We start from the raw sequence: 17,842 nt of genomic DNA on the forward strand, positions 1-17,842 counted from the left end.
TTGTGTGCCTTCTTTTTTTTTTTTTTACCCCCAAGCTGATCATTTAAAAATGACTAGGTCCACAGAAATCTGCTATATTTGTGCACTTCAGGGTATCAGCAGACTCTGTATTAGAAAGCATCATAATACTATCACTTCCTGTATTTCACTACTACAAGTTGTGGTTGACTGTTCGAAAGCCAATCAGGTTTAGAAAGTTTTACAAGTTGTTATCAGCGACTGCAGCGGGACTACACAAACAAACTTATCTGGTCTTATATATAGATAATACTTTTAACGACCATTGTTAAGAATAGGTAGACTGGAGAGATTAAATAATTGCATTATGGGAAATTGAGGATCCAGGATTTTTTAAAATGTGACCCCATTTTAGGCATTCATCCCTTCACAGATGCTCATAACCTGTCTCCTAACAACCATGTGACTTTATTATGGCACATTAACTCAATGAAGTGCATTTATAATGATCCACACACTGATTTTGGTTGCGTAATGCCAGTGATAACTAACTGATAACAAAAAACGAAGTAAATACAACCTGAAGTGTTTAACCAGTTATACCGCGCTTCATGTATGACTGTTGCATTATACTCTGACGCATTCTTGTTATTGTTTATAGCCAAAAGGAGGCGACCTCGTTTTATTTTAAATATATAAAATACGTTTTTTACGGCAGCTTAAAAAGCTCTTTACATTATAGCCCCTTTTTTCAAAAGTGAAAATAATCACGAGAAAAGCCTGAACAGCAACTGTACACAGTATCGCGTGCGTTGAAAGGAAAGTCTGCATTGTCAGTGTTGTCCTTAAGTAGCTTCTCATCGTGCCCTGACAGGTCATGTAAGGACATTTTGGCACGCAGCCGGATCGGGGAAATGATGAGTTTACGGCCCGCCGCACACGCTGTTTGACACGCAGTTACTCTCTAAGGATATCACGGCTAAAACAAGCTCACACCGAGTCCACTGTAGTGCTGTTAAATTGGGCATTTTGTAGCCTAAAATTTCTCCCCAAAATTTTTAAGAGCACAGAGAGAGAGTCGCCGAGGAATGACGTCAGGACGTATTACATTGAATGATGACGCCGTTTGATCATTAAAAAAATCTGCCGTTAAAAAAAAAATCAGAGAATTGGGTCAGCAAACAGCACGGTATGAATGTAACTCCCGTGCGTTCGTTCGGTGGTTCAACTTTGACAAAGAAGCCCCCGCTTTGGCGTGAAGTAACCTGCTCCGACGGGGAGAGAGGGAGATGTCCGGTGTTTTCCAGCATCTGCCAACGACAGCCGTAGCCGTTAGACCGGTCCGTCTGTCTGTCTGCGTCCCTCGGCTGGGTTTGGGAAGACCCGTTTGCCCGGATAACGTTAACGCTGCTGCGGTCCCGGGCCAGGCTCGGGTCTGAGCGGTTAGCCGGGGTAAAGCAGAGACGCCGACAGATACCACCAGAGAGGAGCTGAGAGCTGCTCTGCTGAGACCCAGGAAATCACTCCTCGCCTTGTCTCGACAGCCTGGTAGCAACACAGTGCACATTTCAGTAGTTCCAGTAAGTTTACCGCCAGACGTGATCAATAATTATGACTGGCCCGGCTAACACTGGCTAGTTGGCCCATTTCTTTGTACGTGTCGGATGCCTTAGAGTCGAACTAACCATATTTTGTTTAATAATTCGTAGCTTGAACGTGGCATTAATAATTATAACGAATGAGCTAGCTCACACCTCCACATTATTGAGTTGCTAACAGTTGATGCAAATGAGCGCATGATGGCAGAGCAGCGTAGCATGCCGTCCACACCTCTGTGTAATCTGTTAGGGTGACTTTACCAGCAACAAGTCAGGAGAAGTTGGCTCAAAGCGTGTGCAGAGGCGTGTTAGAGGAAAATGTTTGCTTATTTGCTGTAGCACTTGTGTCACAGTCAACAACCTGGCATCCATAAGCTGTTAAGTTGAACTCTTAATTCGCAAAGACACATGCAAAGTGAATTCAAATATTATTTTTGAGCAGGAAATCTGTGCCTTAAAGCGAGATGTAAATAATGAAATAGATTATGATATGATCCCCCTACCATAATTGCTTTAATATATCCTGATCTGACTAATTTAAGTCATTTTAGCGGTCTTTTTTAAAGCCCTTGCCAAACTTATAATCTCCACAACTACAAGATGTATTCTGAAGGCCTCAAAGGGCTCTTTAGACCTTGACAGGATGACGCCACACACTTCAAGATCACAGATGTCAAAGTTTAAATAAAACAGAACTCACTGTCACTTCCGAAGAAGGTTGTTATCACCGGCACCTAATCTCAAACACCTGACTCAAATTTGATGGATCTCCTTTGTTTATCTAAATGTAAATTTACTGTCATTTATTTGAATATCTTCTTCAGCTGGATTTAACTGTTTCAAAGCGGATCCAGTCTCTGCTTGTTCAGATTTTTTCACGTGACTGTATATGAGGATGCGGCCCCTTTTAAGTCCTGTATGATTATTTCTTGTTACCTTCTGTGCCCAGTGTATTATGTGTAACACCTGTTATTAATAGCCTAATAATAACCTGTTAATAACATGTGACATACACTGACTGAAGGCTGCTTGTTTTCAACGGTCAAATATACCACATGTATCAAATCACTCATCAAATCTGATTAAAAAAAATGCTTAAAATTTAGCTGAATTTGCCTTAAAATGAGATTTTGTTTTTAACAGTCTTCTCACTCTTTGAAGTTATGCTTGTAGCACCATGTTTGCTGTTGCAGTATCTCTCTTTTAATGTCTCTGGTATAAATTCACAAGTGTCTGTGATGACTTTAGGAGGCAGAGAACTCAGCTGATCAAGTTTTAGTTTCGCCTCAATTTCATGCAGTTACATCATCATCTGAAGGACTGTGCAGTTCGTAGCCTGTGCAGTGCACTATGTAAAAATATAACTTAACTGGCCTAGTTGTCTCACTGTTATAACATCATCACTAAGTCACATCACACACAAAGTAATTAAAGACACATATTGCAGTATACTGATGAATGAACATGATGAATAACTTCATTCGAGATGAAAAAAGAAATCACCTCATGGGGATTTCATCTGCAGCATAGGGTGGAACTCACTGTGTTAATCAATGATTTGTTTGGGTGATTGTTTAATCTTAAATAGTGACTGCTGTCGGTCAGCATGATTCCATAGTAATGCTCTAAACTGAAATTGGTAACAGTATCAGAGGTTAACCCCACCGTCATTGACACCTTTACTGCTAGTTAAGTGGTAAAAGCCTTAAAGATGAAGTGAAAGTCTTATGTGGGTTTTATGAATCATATCCTGAAGGTAGTAATTGTACAAAGCTAGTGCAGCATGTGTAGCTCCAGTTCATAGACGTCTCCTAAATGCATGACATTTAGGCAATCATTAAGCTTCTGTTCTTAAAATAGCACACTCGCCGAATGTTACAGACTGTGGTGTTGCAGCTTTCCTAAGGATTGCCCGCCCAAACTGGGGGCCTGAAGTCGTTTGTTAATAAAATCAAACACAAAGAATAAAAGAAACAATAAATAAAAACCTGTCCAGTCATTTTGTAAGAATAAGTTGGAGTTTTAAGCCTTCAGCGTAATTACGCTTTGTAATTAATTAAACCTGCATTCAATCAGGTTAAATAGCTTGGGCTTACTTGTAATGCCCTTCCCTACGTGCCTCTTTAAAACACTCAACTCAGTAACAAATGCACAGCGACTTGTTTTTACTAGCTGAAAACTGAACTCCTGTCCCACACACAGTTTCTTACCTTTGGCAGCAAAGGAAAGATTTGATAACAACAACAGGAACGCTTAAGCAACAGTGGGCAGATTATTTGAATAATTGTTTTGTCTGTGTGTGTGTTTTTCAACAGAAATACAGAATTCAAGGACTTTAAAGTGGGAGCACGTTTGCTTGCGATATGTGAGTCTCGGCAGTTCTGCCACGCATCTAGTTTTGCCGGAGAAGTAAAAAGTTTGGTTTGATAATGTCGAGCCGCCGGAAATCCACCACACCTTGCATGGTGGTGCCCTCTGATGTGGTTGAACAGGAGCAAGAGGAGGTGGAGGAGAAAACAGAGAAAACGAAGGAGGAAGACGCTGGGGAGGAGGAGGAGGGAAAGGTGAAGGAGGGAACGGAGGAGGGGCTGACTGCAGAGGAGCTGGGGCAGGCTGTAGTTGTTGTTCCTGTTCCACCAGATTCAGGTAAGACTCTTTCTTGGTCTCATTCTCACCTGACAAACCTGTAATATACTTAGTATACACAGATGTGCTGTAAATAATGAATGCTGCATTATTGTTACTGTTTATACTACAGATGAACCTGGTGTATCTACTGTAGACAACAGAGAGGCTGTCGGTCCGTCACTGAAAAGCAGCACTACAAATCCTCCTGAGGATCTGAGCAGCGACCAGCCCACCCACGAGCAACAGTGTGACACCCCTGAGGAGGGGGGAGCAGACCCCGCGGCAGTTGCTGCCATCTCTCTCAGCAAGACCCCGATCATGAGGATGAAGACCAAATCTGAACCCAAGAGAATCGCTGTGTCCCTGAAATCGGCAGACGAGGCAGCGGAGGCTTTTGGAGGAGGTGGCGAGGGAGAGTTGGGTGGGGAGCAGGAACCCATTGAAGCTCCTCCGGGGCCGATGACGTCTGTGGAGATGCTCATGCACGACTCCATGAAGCTCGGGGGAGGCGGCTTGCTGATCACCCCTCAGTTTGAACAGCAGAGGAAGTCATCCATTTTAAATCCCACAGTCCTGCCTGCTGGTCTGGCACAGGTAGAGACACTATATAATGTCATGTGTTTTACAGCTGTACGAATTCCGATTTTACCAGTGCCTGTGAGCAATTAATGCATGTGGTGAGACCCAGCAGCGGTCTGTACCTAAAACCTGCTGCAAGCTTTTGGACAAAGGGTTGCTGTAATGTTAAATATCAACAGCATAATAGCAGCCCTTCAGCTGATAAATATTCATTGCCTCGTTCAGGAACACTTCAGCTGGTCAGAAGCCTGCCAAATAGTGCTTGGACACCATCTCTCCTTTAGCTGCTCTGCATGGATGACATTTCTCATTTCCATCCCTCTCTTTCTTTGTTCCAGGTGCTCTCTGCCTTCCAGGCCCAGCAAAACACAGCAGCAGCTCAGCCCCAGCTGCTGATTCCACTTAGCAGCATCCCCTCCTACAGTGCCGCTATGGACACCAACCCTCTGCTGGGCACCACATATAAGAAGTTCCCTTACCCCTCCATGGCTGAGATCAGCAGCCTGGCAGCACAGACACAGTTCACAGAGGAACAGATCAAGGTACCTCTGCTCATAAAGCTTTCATGATTTCTTAGTTCTTACTTTGAATATTTTTCACACATTTAAGTAAGTAGGACTAAAATCTGATATATTGGTGATTCACCAGTAAGGAATTCAGAGGCTCATTACTGATAATTACTTTTGTGTTATGGCCATCATTGTTTTTGTAGTGTAGTATTACTTGTTGTTTTACAAGTGAAAAGCTACCTCAATTGGAATTCCCATTTTTCATCTACAAACGGACTGTTTTAAAGTATACTTTAAAACAAAATATTAGAGTCAGATGTACTCGATCTGTGTTGCAGGTGTGGTTCTCAGCTCAGAGGCTGAAGCACGGTGTCAGCTGGACTCCAGAAGAAGTGGAAGAGGCCAGGAGGAAGCAGTTTAATGGCACGGTGCACACTGTGCCTCAGACTATCACTGTCATACCTGCTCACCAGCTGTCGGCTGCTGCTAACGGTCTGCAGTCCATCCTTCAGACCTGCCAGATAGTGGGCCAGCCTGGCCTCGTGTTCACACAGGTAGGTAAGGAAAACACGTGTTACATTTGACCCGGCCTTAACCTGGCTTGGGCTTCTCAGCTTTTCACCTTGTCTCAGGTACAATGAACTAGTCTGAATGAGTAGTAATGTAATGCAAAGAAAGGAGTAATCAATTACAAATCCATCTAAGAAGGTGTGCGCATATGAATAGCTTTCCTGTCGATGTCACAGTGACGATTTGAAAATGAGCACATCACTTTAACTGTTTGAAAAACCAATTCCATAAAAGCTGGCTTTGATTGCATTCTGAATTCCAGTAATACTAAATTAGCCACTAAGAAACAACAGTACTGATGGACACACAGACTTCTCTCGTGCTTTTACACCCAATGTTGACGTTGCTTTGCATCTCTGGAACCGAGCCTCTTATACCAAATGAATGCAGAACAAATAGGTGAATTATTACTCTCACTTTGGTGTGTGAGAACTGAATTCTTTCTGAGTGAGCTGGATGTTCTGACCTCTGTTGATTTTGGTCTTTAGCCAGACATGAGAGGAGATGGGAATTGGAGTCTTGCCAAAAAAGCCACTAGCACAAGTACATGAAAATATTACAGCGGTTAAACACTTAAAAAACACTTTTGTTTTATAAACATGTTTTCCCTTTAAACAAAACATCACATCTCTGTCCCTTATTATTATTTTTTTCTGATGCTATGTAGGTTGGCCCAGGAGGCAACCTTCCAGTGACCAGTCCCATCACCCTGACAGTGGCAGGGTTGCCTAGCCAGTCCCAGAGCTCCAGCAGAGTTTCCTGCCAGCCCACCCTGACAAACAGTGAGCTGAAGCGGGCTACCACTATCCAGCCTCCCTCTCTTTCACCACAGGTGTGGAAAGCACTTACAGCTCAGTGCTACCAACAAGAACCTTTAATGGCTTTATAATCAGTACACAAAAATGACCTTGTGGTGTTTCTTTCAGCTAGAACTGTGTTGGAGAAAAAAAATGTAAATAAAATGTAACCTTTTCCTTCTGTCTCTAAGGAGAACTCAGCCCTCAGTGTTGACACATTCAGCATGCGACCTAAGAAATCCAAAGAGCAGCTGGCGGAGCTGAAAGCCAGCTACCTGAAGAACCACTTTGTCACAGATGCTGAAATTGCCCGATTGATGAAACTTACCAACCTGACGAAAGGGGAGATCAAAAAGTGGTTCAGTGACACCAGGTACAACCAGCGCAACTCCAAGAACAGCCACGTCATCGTGTTTCACGACGGAGGTGGTAGAAGCGGGGGCACATGTAGCAGCGCTGCTAACACCACCATTGTTATCGACTCCAGCGACGAGACCCCGACATCACCCCATCCTCCACGTACACCTCCCGTGAAGGAGAAGGAGACCCGTCCCAAAACGTGGAACCCGTTTCCGGACTTTACCCTGCAGAAGTTTAAGGAGAAGACGCCGGAGCAGCTTGTGGTGCTGGAGGAGAGTTTTGAGAAGAACACCACACCTTCAGATGAAGAGCTGAGCCGTCTGAGGACGGAGACTAAACTGACACGGAGGGAAATTGACGCCTGGTTCACTGAGAGACGAAAAATGCCATCCGTCAGCACCTCGTCTCCAGATTCCTCTGAAGGAGGAAAAATAGAAACAGATGGAGCAAAAGCACGAGAAGGGGGAGGAACAGGAGCAACGGCCTCTTCTTCACCTCCTGCCTCCTCATCTCGAAAAGGTAGTCAAACTCCTCCTGGGAATCGCACCAAGCATTTGCCCAGCAGCAACAAGAAGGACATTAAGGACAAGAGTAAAAAGACTCCGGAGCAGCTCCATATTCTGAAAAGTGCCTTTGTTAGGACCCAGTGGCCCACACCAGAGGAGTACGATCAGCTGGCAGAGGAAAGCGGCCTTCCTCGCTCCTACATTGTCAGCTGGTTCGGAGACTCTCGGTATTCCTGGAAGAACGGAAACCTGAAGTGGTTCTTTCAATACCAAAGTGGCAACATCGAAGGACCAAACAGCGGAGGTGGGAGTAAACTGGGAAGCGGCAGTCGGAAAAGACGTGGACGAAATCGTGGGTGGGGACGATCCCGAACCAGGAAGCAGCCAAGAAGGTCCACCTCTTTAAGTTCGGATGTCGACAGGCCAACCCCATCGAAGAAGTTCAAGACTGGGAAGGAGATCCTGAAGGAGTACTACTTGAAGCACCACTTCCTCAATGAGCAAGATCTGGACGAGCTTGTCACCAAGACCAACATGAGCTATGAACAGGTAAGAACAAGTAACTCCTAGGACCACCTTTCCTCTTAGGTGAGGAAAGTAAAATAATAATAACAACAATAATAACTGCAGAATTGAACAATATTTCTTCTTTAAAATCTCTTCCTATTTTAGCTCATCCAGCCAAATGGACGGATGCAATGGTGAGGCATCTGTCCATCCGTCCTTCATAGTGCAATTCACAAGAATTATAAATATTGGTCAGATTTTAGAGAAACTTGCACAGCGATCACTTAAAAGGTCTTCACCTAAATTCTGCTCAGTGTCAGGGTTGTATTTATAGTTTTATAAACACGTTTCCCAAGAATCGCTACACCACCTAGGGATGGGTGTCCAACTCCAGGACTCAAGGGCCGGTGTCCTGCAGGTTTTAGATGTGTCCTTGATCCAACACAGCTGATTTAAATGGCTAAATTACCTCTTCAACATGTCTTGAAGTTCTCCGGAGGCTTGGTAATGAACTAGTCAGTTGATTTAGGTGTGTTGACCAAGGGTGATATCTAAAACCTGCAGGAGACCGCCTTTAGAGGCCTGAAGTTGGACTCCCCTGCCCTAGGTGGAGTAGCAATTTTTGGGAAAAGTGCCCATAACCATGAATATGATTGTTTGTGTGCATTCTTGTAGATTTTAATTAATTTTAGTTTAATTATCTTTAGTTTGTGCAATTTAGTTAGTATAGTAACAGGAAAACTTGTAACCTCCTTTCTGTTTGTCTGTGAAGGTTCTCAGTCATCCAGGTCATCGTAGTCTAAGGAGCTTGGGAAGAAAAGCGGCTTCTCGGATGAGAGGTGAAACGTCTTCAAGCAACTTAAAAAAGTCCAGACGCTTTTCTTTTTCAAGCTCCTTAGACTCCTTTCTGTTCTTCACTCATTACAGTAGCCTGTGGACTGTGTTGGATTATGAGCTTGATAAGCTTCTGTATTATTGACATTCTGGTTTTTAAATACTTTGTTTTTACCTAAAAAAAAAACCCTTATGAGATGATTTGGTATACAGTGATCCCTCGTTTATTGCGTTCTAAAAATAACCCGCGTTAAGTGAAATTCGCAAAGTAGCCAACTTTATTTTTTACAGTTATTATAGATTTTGTAAGGCTGTAAAACCCCTCACTACACACTTTATACACATTTCTCAGACACTTTTCTCTCTTGTTTAAACACTATCAAACGTCCAGTATTATAGAATGAAACCAAAGGCACCCGCGGTTGCCTTTGACGGTGCAAAACGTTTTATCGGCATTGTTGTGTTTGTTGGGGAGAAAACTTACAAACATACAGTGCAGCACTTCAGAGTCACACTGCTAGCGATCGAAGATTTGTGTAAATTTGACAAGCTGAACGCATTCTGTACTGTACAGGAGACACGGCACAGAGGAGATTGATTGACAGTGGTCTACAGCTAGAGCTGGGCGATAGAACGATAACGATATGTATTGCGAAATAACTTTTTCTCGATAGAAAAATGAAACTATTGTGATAGACCTCATCTCTCTCTCTCTTCCTCTCTTATAAAAAAAAAGAACAGCCAATCCAAATTAAGTAGCGCAGAGCCGAACCACGTCACGTGACTTGTGAGCACAAGTGCCAAGCCGCACATGTGTATTTGTTTGGGAAGCAGCCAGCCGCCGTGCCGACCGGGTAATGGAGGAAATGAGTGTGCCAACTAGAGAAAAATCAACCGAGAGCTTGGGTGACCAGGTTACCGAAGAGAACACAGATGACGGTTCCAATGCCGGAGAGATTGTCGAAAGGAAAGGCCAGAGAAGTTCCGTAGTGTGGAGGTATTTCAGCTATTTGAAGTCTGACAAAAAACAGAGTAACGCGCACTGTAAATTGTGCCGAAAGCATGTTCCCACAAAGTCTGGAAATACAACAAACCTTTTTTTTATCACCTGAAGCAGTGCTACCCTCTAGAGCACGCTCAATCTCTGACTGAAAGCGCTAATTCGTCATCGAAAACAACCAGGGGAATCCCTGCGAAGCAGCAACAGTCAGTTGAGTCGGCTTTCTCCAGCGTCTTACCATATGACAAAAAAGCTAAGAGACATAGCAACATAACGAATGCCATAGCTTACTGTCTTGCTAAAGACATGCTACCAATAAACACAGTCGAAAATGAAGGATTCAAGCAGCTAATTAAGGTAATGGATCCTCGTTACCAACTCCTTGGACATAAACATTTCTCAGACAGCGCTTCCAAAGCAATATTAAATAAGTTAGTCAATTTTGTCTCTTCTTCTATAAAATAAACTAAGATTTATTTTTAGAATTAATATTTTGTTTCTAAGTGGAATTGACAATTTAGTAGTCTGTTTTGTTTGCTCTATTTTGAAACTTAAATGCTTTAGCGGCTGCCTTTTGTGTAGTTTGTAATATTTGCCTTTATTTTGCCTAAACTGAAGCCTCATTTTAAGTACATCTACCCTGTTGAACTTATTATGGGAAATAAATATTTAAATCAAAACAAGCTGCTGATTATTTCACATTTTACTTGTGAGCAACGGCACATTTAAATCTTACAAATATAGTTATTTGGGTTATATCGTGATATATATCGTTATCGCCTGAAATGAAAAAAGCATATCGTGATATGAAAAAATCTTATATCGCCCAGCTCTATCTACAGCCAATCAGGACGCAGAACACAATGCGCTGTTAAAAAAAAGCATGCAAAATTGCACAAAAACAGTGAGGCTGCGGAAGGTGAACCGCGTTATAGCGAGGGACCGCTGTATACTGTATAGACAAAATACTGGGCCACCTACATGGAACATCTAAAGGAGCTGCTCAGTTATTGAAATTAGTGCAATGAAGCTCCCAGTCGACACTGGGATGCTGATGTTAATGTCAAAGGAGGTTTGGATCTCTGCAATTACTGAGTCAGCAGAGTGCTCTGTAAGTGTCTGTGGTTCCTAAACACTTCCACTTTGCTGTATTACCACTTACCACTGATTGTGAAACACTGTACCTAGAAATATCTGGAAATGTTTTCAGTGACGAGATCCTATTACAGCACTACGCTTAAATTCAGTGATCTCTGCAGAACAACCTGTTCTTTTACAAATGTTTATAAAGGCCCTTTGCCATGCTAGTTACTTGATATTGTACATCTGCTGCAATGACATTGAAAAAAAGCTGAATTCAAAGATTAAGAGATGTGGCCCAATAATGTATATTTAGTCAAAAGATAATGAGTTAAAGTACTTTTGCCTGCTCTCTTATTTCTCCATGGGTCACCGCAATGAATGAGTCCACTTTATTTGACACAGATTTGGTATTTGGCACAGATTTTTCACCACATTCCTTTCTTGAGGCAAACCTTCCATTTATCCTGGACCAGCACTATGCTAGCTTGTGACCCCCTGAGGCTAGGGTTGTGTCTCTGTGCCACTAGTTAAAAGATAATCAGGATTGTTACAGAAAACGTACTAAGGGTTGCATGGACCTAACTGGTCTTCATGTCATTAACACTCACTAGTAAAGTGAAAGTATTTTCAACCACCTCGAAGCTGAGAAATAACCTTCTGAGGTCATGACCTCCTCTTTCTCTGTTTGTCGAAAGGTGAGGGAGTGGTTCGCCGAGGTGCAGCGACGCTTGGACGTGGGGTTAGATCCTTTCCTGGAACCAAGCGCACAGAGGACTGATGGAGATGAAGGAACACAGGAGGATGGAGAGGAGACGCAGGGAGAGTCAATGGCCACCGACGAGCAGACAGGCGCAGGGCAGGGAGATGAAGAAGATGAGGAGGAGGACGAGGAGGAGGATGGTGATGACACAGACGACAGTGAGGTTTGGGAGCCATCACGCAGCGTCAAGAAATCTTTGTCCGTTTCTGAAGACTAGCAATTGTGGGGAAGCAGGGTGAAGCTTAACTGAATGTTACAAGAAATACTGTTTGGAGGAATCGACGCTGGATGGCAGTTAGCTAGACCAAGTGTTTTTATCCACTGATTTGCATGTGTAGTTCTCCACATTCATTTGCTTTTCAAGCTGTTTCCGAGTCACATCTATGTGACACTAAGACACGGACTATTAGCTTTAGCTCAATCTCTCACTGTAACTAAGGTGAAAACAAGAATCCGACCCCACACAGAGGCACATGAAACTTTGATAACGCTTATAAAGCAGCACCTACATAATGTTTATAAAGAGGAATGGCGTGAAATGCAATCTTCAAGCTGAGCTGAGGATGACAACTGTCAGTGAGATAGGTATCCAAAAATATGTTGAATCCAAACACATCCATTAAACCCTTTTTTTTAAAAGGAAGCAAACTGTCTAAACGGCAGATTTTGCTCCTTGTTAATTTGCACTCCTTGCCTGTTTAAATGAAGCTACTAAGCTGCCCCCTTTCACACACTGTTGCTGCTTTTCTTCTGGAAGGAGTGTTTGATAAGTTGTGAGCAAGGGCCTGAATTCAAATTTCAATTTGTAATTCTGTGAATGCCCACCCTCCTCTGAGCAGTTATACTTAAAAAGGTGCTTGAAAATGTATTGCAGCTAGATGTCACTGCTGAGCAGTGTATCCAGTGAAACCAGCACATGACTGTGGGATTTCATTTAACCTGTTTTTTAGCACCTGTGAAGAGCAGATCAAGAGAATCAGCAGGTTATTCGAGCTGACATGAATTTGATGATCTGTGTGAAATGATATGAGAAAAAAGTACCTTAATGCTGAATGAATGCCAAGGCCAGGCATTAAATAACACAGGATGTCTATTCAAGTCTTCCCTTTATACTTGCTCATTATTTCATTACTCTTATAGATTTTTAACATAACACCTACAGGTCGGATGGGAAAGAATGCGTTTAATATGCACTGCTTTCACCTTTTGATAAAACACCTCCTGTGATCTGTTCTGACCTTTTTAAAGGGGCTTGTGTAGATCATGAGAATGAGAGAGTTTATGTGAAGTTGAATGTGTTGTCTTCTGGGCAGTGAGCTACAAAGGCACCATTTGTGCACTAAATAAGGGCCACTGGGAGATGGACCTCTGGTTCCAGTGAAATAACAACACAGACGCGAAAAATTTCCTGCAGTGTTTTACTAGTGGTGACCTGTAAGTTTCCCTAAAATCGTGCAAATAAAAGCAAGTTCTCACCTTAACAAGACTGCAGTTAGCACCACATCAGTGATATGAGGCCTGTGAATCATGATGGCTTTGACTCGTACTTTAGAAAAATAAAAGCAAAAACAGTTAGGCAGTATTTCAAATAACAATCTGACTCCTTTCTGCACTGAAGAGAGAAACCTGAAGCACCTAAAGTAAACTTTAAAAATCAATGCACTTTGTCCACTTGTGTTCATAGTGGACTAAATACTGATTAGGCACCTTAATCTCATTTAATTCCATGAAATGGAAGACCAAATCTGTTTTGTACGACTACAAACTGAACCAGTGTTTTGCCTTTTTTTTTATTTGTACTAACCTGGAATGTTACCAGTTTAATCACTTTTTTAATAATATATTTGTTTCATAGTTGGATGTTTATATGACTGAAAATAATAGAACAATCACCCAACATGTTGTTTCACTAAATTGCACAATTTGAGCCCAATTTTTCAAGATTTCTTGGTTTGAAAACGCATTTGCATTATATGTCTTGTAATCCTGTTGTTGCTTTAAATCAAGGGAACCGTTTCCCGTGTCTCCCTCTTGTTTCTACACGCCCCTGCCCGCTGCTTTACCCCTCTCCTCCTGTGTTCTTTTGTCAAATAAGTGACTATTGCGCTCTTCCCAAGGTGTAAACATTAGCGGCGTCGTATTGGCTCTCTGTCTCGGTAAATTGTCTGCAGCGTAAGCAGGCACAGAGGCAAAGGGACTGAAAACTGAAAAACGCTTTGGAAAACTAAAAGACGTTCTTGGATAAAGTTGCTTTCTCTCATCGGAGGAATCGTTGTGATGAAGACGTGGCACAGCTTTCCCTCTGCGGCGAGAAGACTACCAAATAAAGCTCCACTCTCTGTTTTCTTGACTCTTTCAAACTCTTTGTGAACTGTCCCGACTGCTGTTCTTTACTGACAGGAGAGAGAGACCGATGAAGCTTTGCAGGTTAACCTTTGTGCCTACGTGGCTCGTCGCTTGTTTTGAACAGAATTTCACCAACTCTCAACTTTGGAAATCAGTAAACTTAAGGAAGGATTGTTCAAACTAATGATGATGCATGAGCGAGCTCTGCTTTCTGCTGACACTGTTAGATGCCTAGCTACACTGAAGCTAACATTGGTAACTTCAGTTCTAAGTCCTTAAACAGACACCTCGAAGTTCTGAATTTTGATAGTGTTTGGAACGTATCCCCGGGCACTTGTCGCACTAGAAGTCACTGCGGTTAGATTTCCAACATCTTTAGCTTTAATCCAGCTGAAACCTTTTATCTGTTTGGTCATCATGTGACGAGTGCCTGGTCATGAAAATAACAGAGTCACAGTTTTAAAGAATACTTTTGTCTAATACTGCATGCAATAACCAAGACAAACAACATTTGTACATATTTGGGGTTGGTATACTTGGCACAGTAGAAGCCTCATCCTGGTTAAACTGAAAATGTAGCTTAAAAATGCGATTCGAGGACCTGTTTTCTTTTGAAAATGTTGCTCAAATCACTGGAATATTTGCTAAGTTTGAGCTACTTTTAGTTTCGAGGAGCTTATTTTAATGACTTATTTCTATTTTGCACAACATTTTTTTAAAAAAACACCCCAAGTGCAGCCATTTTGTGCTCTTTTCTAAGCATTTATGATCTCATATGCTAATGTCTATACATGGTACAAAATGGCAGTCAGTACTCAATTTAGTCTACAGGTTAGGCTTCATGCTGCCCCCAGGTATCCAGCCCACAGTCTTTTACAGTGTGCTGTTTCATTATTATAGTCAATCTGTTTTGAATGGTTTTTATATGTTTCTATCTATGAAAACTGTCATTGCAACTCTATCCAGTCAACAGTGGACTTCCTGTTAGCAAGACAGGCTCAATATGTACAATAGATTAGTGTTTTTAATTAGAATCAGTTTTAGAGTTCACTGTGCACAAGTGGCTTTTTGGTACTTTGCAAAAATGTAGAATCATAACTCAAGAGAAAAGGCATGCAGTCAGCTGGATTAATGTTTGAATGAATTGTGCTAATTATTTGAGGTGCTAATTAGAACACAACTAATGAGCCAGTATTGTTTTCTTTTAGACATAGAAAATCGAACGTAAACATTCTCTGAACATACATAGTTATTAGTAAGTCCTTATTGGTCGTGTCCAAATTCATGGGCTGCATCCTCCTGAGGACCCGGCCTTCGCGGTCTACGTGGGCCGGGTCCTCAGAAGGTCGGGTAGGCCGGAAGTAAACGGCCGTGAAATTGGACGGTCTAGCCTTCAGATTAGCGTCACCGCTGTCTCGGTGGAGTTTAATAAACTCAGCCGTCTGCTCATTGCTATCTAAAATATAACAGGACACTGGCGTAAATTCTCGACTGTCTCATACTTCTGTTTAATCAGTTTTCTGTTTGACGTTTAGTCAGCTGTGTAAAAACCAAGGAGGAACCCACCAGGGGGATTAATAAAGTTTTATTTTATCTAATCGAATAACTTTAATCTCAGCCAAACCGATTTACTCATGAACAAACAAAACACTGAAAAAAGCCCAACAATAACATTTTTAGGTTGTCTAAGTGACTTATATATTACGTTTAACCCGAGCAGCGAAAGTCCGCGGTGATCTGAAAATGGTGTGCCGGGAGTTGTGCCGTTCTCGGCCGCATCAGTAACCCTCGAGCTCCCGGCTAGCTATCGAGCTGGTGGGTAGCAGACGTCTCCGAAAACGTCGAAGCACTTTTGCAAATATGCGATATCTTGATAAACCGAGCAGATATTTGATGTTTACACAGCTACTTTCTCGCCTGAAAATATGTTAAAAGTTTATTTTGTGACCCAGAAAGATTAGTATGAGTAATTTTAAAACTTAGTAGCGGCCGCCATTGTTGGAAACTGGAGTTTGGCTGGGCCGCGCTATGAATTCTGGGATATGGTAGGCCACGAAGGACACACCCGACCCATCCTTCAAATTCGGGGAAAAGGAGGACGCATTTGTCGGCTGCATTCGGAGGAGTCTACGAATTTGGACAGCCTTCGGCGCGTCGCTGTGACGTAATCGGTCTACAAATGCGGCCTCAGGAGGATGCAGCCCATGAATTTGGACACGACCATAATGATAAAATGACAGCGCAGATTATAAACATGGGAAGTTGAGAGTGCCCTCTGGTGGACAAACTGTGCAACGTCAGGACTCATAACATGATTGGTTCTCCTGCCTTTTCTTTGCATTTTAGTTTTTATTGACTAAATATAAATGCTGATACCAGTAGGTCAGCAAATCATTAACATTGACCAGTATTGATTGATCAGGCTCAAATGTTAATCCTAAATTACTTTATAAACATGCAGTCAGAACCATAAATATCTGGACACTGGCACGTTTTTCTTTTGTGTTAGTGCCTATGTACAGCACCACAGTTCAAGTTGATTTTAAATCAAGCAATCTAGATGTGATGTAAGTGCAGACTTTCAGCTTTAAGTTAAGGCATTTAAAGAAAGGATTGTATTAATGGTTGTACAGTTTTACAGCATTTGAGTAAAACTGTCAGCAGTCACATCATCAATAAATATTAGTGATGTGGTCCCATTAGCAGCTATTCAAAGATGTTTTCTGGTAAAGTCTAATCTGGTCTTACAGTTCTTGAGGCTATAAATACACAGATGTGTAGCTTATGTCGAGGCTGACGTGTCTTTTCACTGAGTTATGATTTTATATCCAGCATTCATCACGTATCCCAGTTAACCTTGTGCTGTAGAGCTAAAAGCTAACGTTGTGATCTGAGTAGTTTACCTGCGGTCCTATTACGCTCATATGTCATATCTGTACCTGCTGTACTTCTGCTATAGTCCTCACTTGTTTTCTGTATTTAAAGGTAGTTAGCTGAATGTTTCTTACAGCAATCCAGATGTTTTCACTCTACAGCTGCCAGCTTTTTGGTTTTAGAAAATACACCTTGTCAGATTTGAAAATAACTGTGGACATGAATTGATTTTTTTTCTAATCTCACTGTAAAGTTTTTACCTTCTGTATTCTGATCAGATTTTTCCTTCATATCGGTGCGGTTTGCTTTGGATCCCAAATGTTTTCTTTTCTGCATCAGTACTCTGTGTACCTTCAGATCTGTTTTTGCTGATTCATGACAGTGTCTGGATGTAATTAGTTACAATTGTTTCTCCACAGACACAGATAATGCAGGACGAACACATGTACGCTCCACTTTAACCAGTGGTTTGAAGCCATTTCAATATATCGCTCCTAAATTTAACTGCGGTACCGACTCCTATAGCTGTAAATAATCTCCTGATAGGCTTTGACTGGAGAAGATTCTCTGAATGAAACTGACCTACTGAGGCTTTTACAAAGTTGAAATCAGTGTTACTCTGCGTCTGTGGAACCAACATTTCCACTAACTTAAAGTTTCTGTGATGACCTTTGATTAATCCTGGTGTGTGTGATTGTTTCTCCAGTGTTGCTGTAGAAGGCTGAAAATACTCTCTGTGGTCCCTGCACTCCTCGGCTTGTAGCTAGCAGCTGTGAGACATGAAATGTGTGCAATGTTAATTTAAAATCCCAGCTGTTATTGAGGCTCTGGCTTGATAGGTTGATTTAGAAAAGATTTATATTTTATACTTGTTTGAGGACAAAACCCAATAAATTTGGATCAAAGGATGTGAACGTGTGAGAAGCATTTTGC

The 17,842-nt window shown here is 42.0% G+C and overlaps 1 protein-coding gene across 2 annotated transcripts; it reads left to right on the top strand.

Annotated features, from left to right (window-relative positions):
- Positions 1 to 119: 119 nt before the first annotated feature.
- Positions 120 to 17,817, top strand: zhx1 (zinc fingers and homeoboxes 1). 2 transcript variants are annotated; one of them, XM_084945092.1, is made up of 9 exons: positions 120 to 1,538; positions 3,872 to 4,202; positions 4,315 to 4,778; positions 5,102 to 5,305; positions 5,611 to 5,826; positions 6,510 to 6,674; positions 6,831 to 8,054; positions 8,178 to 8,206; positions 11,625 to 11,707. In XM_084945092.1, the coding sequence occupies exons 2-9, from the start codon at positions 3,986 to 3,988 to the stop codon at positions 11,626 to 11,628; spliced, it is 2,523 nt and encodes an 840-aa protein (XP_084801218.1). In that variant the 5' UTR covers positions 120 to 1,538; positions 3,872 to 3,985; the 3' UTR covers positions 11,629 to 11,707. The 2 variants fall into 2 exon arrangements, with proteins under 2 accessions (XP_084801218.1, XP_084801217.1); XM_084945091.1 differs by lacking the exon at positions 8,178 to 8,206 and having other exon boundaries at positions 122 to 1,538; positions 11,625 to 17,817.
- The last annotated feature ends 25 nt before the right edge of the window (positions 17,818 to 17,842 follow it).

The sequence above is a fragment of the Perissodus microlepis genome, chromosome 11 (genome assembly GCF_051167445.1).
Source record: "Perissodus microlepis isolate ML-2025 ecotype Zambia chromosome 11, ASM5116744v1, whole genome shotgun sequence".
In the NCBI taxonomy this organism is placed as follows: Eukaryota; Metazoa; Chordata; class Actinopteri; order Cichliformes; family Cichlidae; genus Perissodus; species Perissodus microlepis.

Excerpts from the sequence above, each read along its gene's own strand:
- zhx1 (XM_084945091.1), top strand. The coding sequence starts at position 3,986 with ATGTCGAGCCGCCGGAAATCCACCACACCTTGCATGGTGGTGCCCTCT. Across the intron at positions 4,779-5,101 it reads TGCCTGCTGGTCTGGCACAG|GTGCTCTCTGCCTTCCAGGC; the intron begins GTAGAGACACTA and ends TCTTTGTTCCAG. Across the intron at positions 8,055-11,624 it reads CCAACATGAGCTATGAACAG|GTGAGGGAGTGGTTCGCCGA; the intron begins GTAAGAACAAGT and ends GTTTGTCGAAAG.